The sequence below is a fragment of the Brachypodium distachyon genome, chromosome 4 (assembly GCF_000005505.3).
Source record: "Brachypodium distachyon strain Bd21 chromosome 4, Brachypodium_distachyon_v3.0, whole genome shotgun sequence".
In the NCBI taxonomy this organism is placed as follows: domain Eukaryota; kingdom Viridiplantae; phylum Streptophyta; class Magnoliopsida; order Poales; family Poaceae; genus Brachypodium; species Brachypodium distachyon.
Genome location: NC_016134.3, coordinates 35,740,829 through 35,751,088, shown reverse-complemented (window position 1 = coordinate 35,751,088; position 10,260 = coordinate 35,740,829). Strand labels below are relative to the sequence as shown.

The 10,260-nt window shown below is 41.8% G+C and overlaps 2 protein-coding genes across 3 annotated transcripts; one reads left to right on the top strand and one right to left on the bottom strand.

The window, feature by feature from the left end:
• Nucleotides 1–2,086: 2,086 nt before the first annotated feature.
• LOC100835467 lies at nucleotides 2,087–6,234 on the bottom strand. 2 transcript variants are annotated; one of them, XM_024462782.1, is made up of 10 exons: nucleotides 5,907–6,234; nucleotides 5,510–5,598; nucleotides 5,274–5,381; nucleotides 5,066–5,148; nucleotides 4,668–4,732; nucleotides 3,684–3,733; nucleotides 3,494–3,586; nucleotides 3,321–3,412; nucleotides 2,537–2,643; nucleotides 2,087–2,383 (listed from the first exon to the last, which is right to left on the bottom strand). In XM_024462782.1, the coding sequence occupies exons 1-10, from the start codon at nucleotides 6,159–6,161 to the stop codon at nucleotides 2,342–2,344; spliced, it is 984 nt and encodes a 327-aa protein (XP_024318550.1). In that variant the 5' UTR covers nucleotides 6,162–6,234; the 3' UTR covers nucleotides 2,087–2,341. The 2 variants fall into 2 exon arrangements, with proteins under 2 accessions (XP_024318550.1, XP_003578112.1); XM_003578064.4 differs by having other exon boundaries at nucleotides 4,668–4,801; nucleotides 5,907–6,232.
• A 93-nt stretch (nucleotides 6,235–6,327) lies between these two features.
• Nucleotides 6,328–10,203, top strand: LOC100835158 (activating signal cointegrator 1). Its single transcript, XM_003578063.4, has 4 exons — nucleotides 6,328–6,575; nucleotides 8,380–9,012; nucleotides 9,440–9,538; nucleotides 9,648–10,203. The coding sequence occupies exons 1-4, from the start codon at nucleotides 6,405–6,407 to the stop codon at nucleotides 9,996–9,998; spliced, it is 1,254 nt and encodes a 417-aa protein (XP_003578111.1). The 5' UTR covers nucleotides 6,328–6,404; the 3' UTR covers nucleotides 9,999–10,203.
• Nucleotides 10,204–10,260: the final 57 nt, after the last annotated feature.

Below are 10,260 nucleotides of genomic sequence, written 5' to 3'. Positions count from 1 at the left end.
TTAGATGAACGTTGATGTGACAATAGATGTACATGTTCTTGTGCTAAACCTGCACAACAGCTTAACTGAAAAGGTGGGGAACTGTTAATGTATTTCAAAAACCTTCGCGCTCAACTGTGTGTATGAAACAAAAAAAATCCTCATTATCTGACAACAGCGATTGCCTTAGAAGATACCAGTGCAATTGTCTGCATATTTTATTAACTAGCGTGTAACTCACTGCAAACTGTTACCTCTAATTCGTCCGTATCAACTTTAATTTCACAATCAGTTGCCACCATGGAATCAATCTCATCTTGATTGATGGTGTCTTCTGGACGATCACCAACTGTATACTATTTATTATTTTATAAGATTCTGTTCCTAAATATTACTCCCTCCGATCCTAAATTATTATCGAAATATTACATGTATCTAGATGCTTTTTAAGAATAGATACATTCATATTTGGGCAAATTTGAGTCAAGAATTTAGGATCAGAGGGAGTACAAAATTTTGACTATATACGATGATTCGGTTACATGATCTTATAGAGTCATCCAGTATGTCAGTATGTCTGTTTAATTGGAGGTATGCCAACAAATTTTTTACATGGGACTTTCTGCATCATCTTTCTTGGGTCAGGTAGAAGCTGCAAGTGACAGCGCCGCAGCGGTACGATTCCAAGTTCCAACGGCTTGAAGACAAGGTTTTGGTATAAAAATGGCCTCAGAAAAATTCCTATGCCTCCCCGATTCTCAGTGATCTCGTTTGGAACACTGGTCTTCTACCGTCGTGATCGACTATGGGACCCTTGTTGCCTTCTTACAGCAATTATACCTGTGTCGACGAGATGCGTTCTTGCCAAAGGGATGTACTCCGTAATTGTTTTGAAATAATTATGATTGGGTCAAATTTAATTGCGGACTATAACTTTTTTAGAGGAATTGCGGACTATAACTAGGCGTTATATGGAGTGCATCAACAAGATGGGCCTGAGCGAACAGAACCAGCAGGGCCAGGGCTTAGGGCGTGCAGCGTGCTCGTCACAACTTTTTTCCCCAAGTTCTCTGGTTCATCAAAATGCTTCGAGAATGTAATGAAAATCTGGCAGTGCATATAAAAAAACGTTTGGAGAAATCCCTCCAGGGGAATTTGAAAATAAGGACAATTCAGTCTCAGGATAGGGATAGCGCCGCCAGCGGCCAGCCATGTTTTTTTTTTGCGAGAACATGTTTCTTGGCTAGTCGTGTGCAAGACTAGCTCAATTTGTTTATAACTAAGCAATGGCAACTCTGAGGAGTTTTGAAAGTTTTGATGTTACAATCAGTATTTCAACATGCTAGTACAAGCAAGCATACGCATATCATTTGCTGCGAACGCAAGACGTTAGGTTGTAATGATTCTGGGTGTGCTCCGACTAATTGTTTTGATGCCGTAAATGTTTTTTTCGTTACTTCATACACTATGTCTAAGTGTTGCAAACATTGGGTTTCATGCAAGGCGTTAGGAAAAAGCCAGGCAACAAATGAAGACAGATTTGCACAAGGCCTAAAACAGACTCAAGCAGTTTGATGAGACACTGAGAACTGAAAGTCATTTTGAAGTAGGGGATATGGCGTGTTTATAAATTCAGCCTTCCAGACATGATGCTTTGGGTCTTTCAGGATTAGGGATGTCAACGGCGGCTTAAACGGCGCGGGAAGCCCGCCTGGTATGCATTTTAGTGTGTTTTGGTACCGTGTTTGCCTCCCAATGCGTGTCTGCACGCTTGACTGGTGCCTAAATGGACACTAAACGGGCTTAAATGGGCCGCCGTTTACATCCTGATTCTTTTTTTTTTTGCCGGTGTTTACATCCTGATTCAGGATCATTGAAATTGAGATCAAAGTTTTTCATGGCCCTATAAACTAGAGATTCACCCAGGTTTTCATACGAGTCAACTTAAGCAGCATCTGGGGAGAAGAGTTTTTCCTATGCCTAATCTTCCACTGGTGAACAAGGCAGGATCAAAGCTGAGCCAGTAGCAATTCTGGAGAGAAGAGTGATTCACAGGCCTAATCTACCACTACCAGTGGTTCAGTGTCTCATTCAGTTGCAAAACATGTTGCCAGAGGAAGCGCCATCGGAGGACGCTGATTTCATATACACAACATGAATTAGCTGGACCAGTACATAAAAGTTAGTGCAAGGATACATACAAATTATGTGACAACTTATTGTAAGGGTACATAAAATTGCTTACTTGCACCGTAAATATCGATCATTAAACAGTAAAAATAGAGATCATTAGTCATTTCGTTTTTTTGGCTGAAGTTACCGAAGGATATACACAAAGCCAAAAGCTGATCAGTTGAAGTCTTCAAGATGCCCCCAGGAGCTCCTTGATATCATACCCTTGCAACTGAAGCAATAAAAGATCACATGTAAGTTATGTAGGAAGATGGAGAACATGAATTAGCTGGCCCAGCTCATGCGGCATATCCTGCATGTTAGTCAACCCATAATTCCTAGCATTTTCATCAAGGAAATTACTGAGACAGATGATAAAATGTACCTGAAGAAAAGTTAGCAGTAATATAACTCCTGAGTTCCAAAATGCATGTATTGTAATAGGAGCTAGAAGATTGCGAGTTTGAGCATATGTAAACCCTAGTGCAACACCTGCAGACCAATAATCAAGGCAGTGACATAATATTTGCATTCTGAAAGTTTTTATATCAACATAATGGTAATTTGTATCTCTATCTTTACTCTTATAAATATCCGAGGCGTCCGTTCACTCCACCAAGACTATGTCCTAGATCGTTAGGAAATCACTGCAATATCCACCTATTCGGTGGTAGATGTATGTATCATGATCCTTTGATTATATTACCCCCCCCCCCCCCACCCACCTGAACCCCGAACTTTTAAAACCGGGCACCCGACCCACCTTGGTCTGTTTCCGGCTGGTCTAGGCGGTTTTGACCATGTTGACCGCCACGCTGGCAAAGGTCCCTCCCGAGCCCATCTAAACCCCCTGCCCGAGCATAGATGGAGCCTTTGGATTATCTTTGAAACTAACTCAAGTCCTATACAACGTGTACTTCCTAATTCTCGTCCTGAACAACTAATATGTGGAGTCTACTTATCTGTAACATGAAGCTTCCCTAATAAAGACTGGACGCCAGGTGCCATGTGCTGCTGGTTTCCAGAATAAGGCCACAGCAGCAGCTGCCCATATTGCAGTATGGGCCATATGGCCAAGTTTGTCGGCAACTAAATATGTTTATGCACTGCTTGCGAAATTGCAAGTAACATGGTTTTCTGCATTAGTTCTAAATATGCAAGAAAATTACCAAGTACAAACAGCTGCGGAAATTGATCAGGAGTCAGATGAGCAAAGGCAAATACAGCAGCACTGAACACCACACATACTGGAGTAGGAAACCTGTATCGAAAGCAAACAATTCGAAACATCAACGTGCAGTACTGCAAGCTTTAGAAAAATATACATGAGATCAAATTCTACCACTTAGTCAAGGACACCATTAGAAATCCTCGAAACACAGTCTCCTCCAGAATTGGTGCTAGAACTCCAGTAATACCCACCAAATAGGCAGTGCTACCAACAGATTTGAAACAATGAAAACAAATTCAAGTCCTGATTACCTGGTCTATAGACAGTATCAAGTAAAACACAAAAGCTCGAGAGATGATACCTGAGAGTTGACGAGCCAATTAGTGGCAGTAAAAGAACCAGTGAGTCCTTCTGTCGAAACAAAGACAAATAGATCACTAGTCATGAAATAGTATCCAGAAAAAGGTTAACTAGTAAAGTTGTAAAACAAATAGGTATAAAAAAAAGCTGAACATTCAAAATTACTAGCACAATGCTCGTGTGTTGCCACAAAATCAGAAAAAAGAGTGAGCATACAATTTGCCGATCGATTGCATTGTTTTGGATTGGTAGTCAAACGGAAAAAAGGCGAGGACAACAATTGATTGAATTCTCGGTCCGAAACTTGTAGCATGGGATTAGATTAAGCTGTTTGAGTCTGAATCTCTTCCACCACAATTGTTTATTCGTGCCTTTTGCAAGAGTTTGCAGGAGTGAACTCACCACCAACTCGAAATTTTATAAGTAGCATAGATGTATGGCATCTCAGAATTCAATTCCCAACCTAAATGAGTAATACGATATGTTTCCAAATGTCTATCTTATCAACAAATGATGCTTTTATCTCAAATGGAAGTTAACAACATATCTGTCTGTTGTGACCATTATAGACAATGAATGTCTGTTGTGACCATTATAGACAATGAATTGACTTGGCAATCATTTAGTACTGAGTCCAAAGTATAGGACAGTCTCAGAGTTGCCATTGCTTAGTTATAAACTAGAGCTAGTCTTGCATGAGTAAAGAGTGATCACATAAAACGAGGCTCAAGTGGGCCTAGGACATTCTAAAAGAGTGGTCATATGAAAGAAAAACATATTCTTAGGAAGAACTTCTGCATTTGGCATATAGGGAAACAAAATACTTGATTCACCGCATGATTTTCTCAACAAATAAATTGGATAGAAAATTGAAGGTGAATATAATCAGACTAATGTATGTACTGGGATAAAAATGTCAGGAAACAACTAATAGATGGTCGTGCACAAGAAAAATCTGCCTGCTAAAGCATTTAACAGGCTGTACCTCTCTCTCTGGAGGTTCACCATTCAGATAGGTCATGGCAGCTCCAACTAGAGCTATGGAAATGACTGCACCAAAGAGACCAATACCAGCCCACAGAAGCCAGCCATTTCTTAGTTTGAATGGTTCTTTAATATCTGAAAGCTCGAAATTACAGTGTCAACTTTCCTCCTAAACAAATTGTAAAAAGAGTCCACTGACCATGATTTGAATGTTAAAAGCAGTGATGATGAAAAAGATTACGAATTAAACTCATAATTACAAGGAAACTCCAGTGCCAGCAAATATCCCAAAAACTTCTCGGAATTCAGAAAAATACTTTCCAAAAAAGAGTATGGTGTACTCTTTGCACAAAATCAAATTTATTAAGAGTAAGCATATCAATAAGATCAAGTCCTGACCATAACGAAAGATATCATCCGGGAATGGTCGGAAGGTATTGGTGATGCTAAATATAACACCAAGCAGAACTGCTGTCACGCTACTGCATAAGACAATAAACTACATAAGAATAAGACAATAAAATTAATCATTTTGGAAAAAGGCAGTACCCATCTTTTGGTAGATACACATTATCAACGAAGGAATTGAGTAAGAATAGATCCCTACAGTTGCCCGAGAAAGAGTATTTCTGCCTTCTCATCTATAGTTGCCCCTGCAGCTTTATACCCTGCGTATTGCAACACCGACTGCTCAACCAATCCTGTCAGAGCAAAGCTGTCTAAACAACACTCAGGATACTTTCTCAGGCTTAGGCATGCCTATAACTGCAAATAGATATCACCAACCAGAATATGCATATAAGATAATTCAAAATGCTTATCCGGTGCGCAAGGTAAGAGTACCTTACTCCACAGCCCACCATGGTGAGCACAACGGTTTGCCACTCCCATGGCACATCCCACCGGCGAAGGACAGGCCACTCATCCGAATCCTGCTTATATCCAGGTAATGCAACAAAGTTGTCAGAAGGATAACATAAGAAAGACAGGAATTCTTACTGTCCAGCTAAACTTCAGTAATGTCTGCATTTTCCAGGGCAAGATAATATCCACATAGTTGACATTTCACCGATACACCCATTACATTTTCCGTAGATACATTAAATTGTCCTTACTAAAAAAATTATGTTCATTAAAGAAACTAAATTCCACACCAACCACCAAGGAACAATGTAAATCAGCACTGCTGCTCCTACGACGGATCGGTAAGGTACCAAGAAATGAATCGGCTGCGCATCACCTTATTGGAAGGCGGGGGCGGGTTACTGTAGGATAAGCACACGAAGCCTCCTCCGCTCCTCAAGCTTCTCCTCCACCGGCCGGTCTCCCGCGGCCGCAGCAACCGCTGCTGAGCTCTTGCTGCCGCTGAAGCTGCTATGCGGCCAGTTCTTGGGAAAGGGAATGGCTTCCTGTGCCTGGAATGGATGAGGGGTATGCGTGGGAGAGGCCGGAGGAGAAGAAGAGAGAGCGGAGACGAAGACGACGAACAGGCCATGAGAAGTTGAGAACACGCTTCTTTCGTTTCCTTCTCTGCTCGCTGTAGAAGAACCGAAAGGCTTTCGGGGATAAGGTGAGAACCTCTTTGTAAATTGTATTAGAACGCAAGGATGGGGTTCACAAAATAGAATCGGGAGACCTTTTTATTATAGTATTACAAAGATCAGGGTGAAAATTGCAAAAGACACACACCCTTTCTTCTCCCAAGGCCTCTCCAGCGCTCCAGGCAACAGCGGCGGCGATGGCGGCGATGGCGACGTCGGCGAGCACGTCCGGCGAGTGGCTGAAGGGTGCGCTGCAGGAACTGAGGGGTCAGAAGGGGAGCACTCTGGATCTCGACGCCGATCTCATCTCGGGCCTCGTCTCCTTCTGCGAGCTCGCGCCTCCACCCGACGCCGCCGACTACCTCGCGGTCCGTATCCCCCACCCCACACCGCTTCGTCACTAGAATGATATATGAGAGCACATGATTCGTACCGCGTTGCGCGCTGGCTTCTGATTGAAGCTTATTGTGTGTTTGTGTTTGTTTGGTGCGGCGACCTGATCTGCGTCCGTTTGGGGGTCTTCTCAGATTAGCGTTTATGCGATTTGAGTTGGGTGGCGTCAGGATTGATATCAGCCTATCAGGTTGGATCAACGTTTATATCCTGTGGTGATAATTGTTAGCTTCGATAGTCTGAGACTCTGATCATCAGGGCGTTGTAACTTTTGGGGCGAGGTTTGCTGCATTGTGCCTCTACCTGCTTTGTTTGGTTGAGGGTTTCTGCGGTTTTGTTTCCTGGAGAGGATAACTTGATGAATGATTTAAGTCTCTCAAGTTAGACTTGTATGTTATGGATGGAAAACTAGGTGCTTCAATGACTTGTATCATCATGAATATGATTTTGTAACCTGATGCTTCGTTGTAAGTATGACTGAGCATTTTATGAAGTCTATTGCTTAATATACTTATATGCATGTTCGCTAGCAACATAGAGATAGTACTGTTAATTTGATCTGTAGGATCTTAAGGGAACTTAGCCCAATGCATAATTAGCATGGCCTTGTCAGGTTGAGGCATGATCAGCCAAATCCAAGCCATCTGGTTGCGCTTGTATATTTTGTATATTATCTTGTGAATGTCAAACTTTCTGCACGTGTTGTGGTATACAGTGGAAATGGGTTGCTTTCTTGCAAATATTTCACCTTGACTTGTAGGTTTTAACTATTGGTTAGGCTGTGTATCTTTACGTATCTCTTGCTATGCATCTTGAACCAAGTTGAAAGGGTAGCATGGGCACATTAAGCCTGAATATCCATGGTTCTGAAATTTTGTGCCCTTGACATTTGTATCACTAGGGCCATGCCTGAGAAATTGAAGGCCCAGTGCAAAATAAAAAATTGGGACCCATATGTGTAACTGTCAATTAGAATACTCCCTACGTCACTTATTTCCGGACGGAGGGAGTATATTTTATTAATCATTGCATCAGTACCGTTTTTCAAACTCATCACTTTACCTCAGTCATTTGTTTCCTCCAAAACTTGGTCAATTCTCTTATAGAGATGGCGAAGAGTGAGATGGAAAACCCTGGCATTTTGAGCATCACCGAAGTGGCTAGGGTGACGAGGCTGAGTCGCTGGCGGTGCCCGGTGCAGGAGCAGAGATGGTAGCAGAGCTGAGGAGGGAGACATTGGTGGATCGATTAGGAGTGTTTAGAATAGAGGGTTTACCGGGTCCGAGGGGTTAGAGGAAACATTTGACCTATCGGCAGACGCTGGACATGACGCCAGAGGCAGCAGGACGATGTTGATGAAGTTGGCTCGAGCAATTAGGAAGGGGTAAGAAGAAAAGATGATGAGTGGATGTTATATATATCCGACAACCAAAAATAATGGACTGTGATGAAGAAAAAAAATGGTCCATTGTGTTCTGAACGGTGTCGTTCGCAGAATATTACATCTTGCTAAAAAGTAAACATTGGAACTCTTAATACTAATCTATCTTTTAGCTTGCTCGGAAAGAATCTACTATCATTTAGCCAAAATGCGCCATCATTTTGACCAGTGTATTACCATTGTGTTATTTATTTTTATTAGTGTGTGACCATTGTGCATTTTAAATGAGCTCTAGTTCCATTGCTTTTTAAAATTATTTTGGAGTTGTACATGCAAATGTGGACGCTACTGTTATTTTAGTTGACATAAACTTTGGCATGGCCTGTTCAATGGTGCAGAATATTGTCGGAGTAGAAGCTGCAGAGGACCTCATTCAGGAGTATTTGCAGAGGAGGGGCTACATTGATCCCTCGAAAGGAACTGAAAGCTTGCAGTCATCTAACCTTCAGCCTTATCTAAAGCCATCTGCTGATGCAGCAACTGCCCAAGCAAAGAATCAAACACGTACACAAAAAGATCCAGCATCTTCTTCTAGTCAGGGTTCTAAGAGTCAGTCAGATACTGCAGAGCCCCGAGTTGCCTCCAAGAAAGGTGCAAAAAAGAAGGGAGGAAAGGTCATCTCTCTTGCCGAGGCAGCAAAGGGTTCTATTGTCTTCAAGCAGGGGAAACCTTGTTCATGCCAAGCACGCCAGCACAATCTTATTAGCAACTGTTTATCATGTGGCAAAATTGTGTGTGAACAAGAGGGCGAGGGACCCTGTAGTTTCTGTGGTGCACTTGTCTTAATGGAAGGTAGTACATATGCTGGTTTAAGTGATGTTGGAGTTCCTAGTTCAGAAACAGAAGCTGCAGCTGAAGCTTATGCAAAGAGACTTGTTGACTATGATAGAAACTCTGCAGCAAGGACAAAAGTTTATGATGATCAAAGTGACTATTTTGAAATGGAAGGAAATAGTTGGCTCTCATCGAAGGTAATCTACAGTTGATTTTTAATATTCCGTTGTTCCTCACATGGCTTGTGGCCTACTCATATCTGCTCATTCTGACAATTGTCCGTTTGTTGATTAAACTATACTAAAACTTAGTGATCTAGGATATGCATACCGTGAGCTGTGTATCTATTAACCAAGATGTGCATACAACGCCTAATCTTAACATGGAAATTCATATTTGTTATGGGATTTATGCAATGTACTCTTCTTTTAGTGCTAAGAGAATCAGGCGGTTCTGCAATCAGCTCAGAGTTATTTACTCCAAAACATGTATATTTGCTGGATTCGACGATGATAAAAAGCTTGTGCTTGTCTACTATTTTGAGATGGTTGTAAAGTCAGTTGTTCCAATTGAACGGTATAATAAGCAAGATATTACTGTAATTCTCTGTTTTTCTCACTTCAGGAGAAGTCAGACTTAAAGAAGGTGCACGAGGAAGCTCAGGATGCAGCTGATAAACAAAAAGGGAAAGTGGTTGTCACATTTGATCTGGTCGGCCGTAAGGTACGTAGTATCTCGTTCCTGCAGGCTCAGTTTAATTATTGTTCAGAAGCTTTCAGGAAGGAAAAAAATCATTTGGATGCAGACATAATTTTGCGTCTATCTTCTGCAGGTAATTTTGAACAAGGATGAAGCCGGTGAGTTGGAATCTGATCAAGGGATCATGAGACCAGCAGAGGAAAAGGATCAGATGCACCGCATACAGCCCAACCCCACGATCAGAGATCAGCCAGTGTTCATTGAAACAGGACCAGTGAAGCCGAGAACCGACAGAGTAAAACAGAGCAAGAAACTTGCGCAGAATGGCTTGTGCCTGGAGGTAACTGGAAGGGTGCAGCACGATGACAAGGACTCCCAGAGCTTTCTTGGTGGCAAAACGAAGAAGGGTGATCACCTTACCTACAGTTCCTTCGGTCAAGTTCGTGAAGGTGATGACTATGAGTGCTCCCTTGATTTTGATTGAGTTTTACTTGTGGGTTGTGATGGTCACTGGGTAAGTATCCCATTTTTCAAAGGATTAGAGCAACTGTAAAAATGTTATGACCCTAAATGAAGAGATATTGCACCTGTTTACCTTGTTCCCAAGTTGAGAGTGTTGGTGGTTACTGAGCATTGTTCATACAGTTTTGTATTAAAAAGCTGAAAATGGCATTTCTGAGAACCAGCAACTTTGTCGTGTCGTACACAAATTTCCTTGAATTATTTCGGCAATTTGTTAGCAAGTT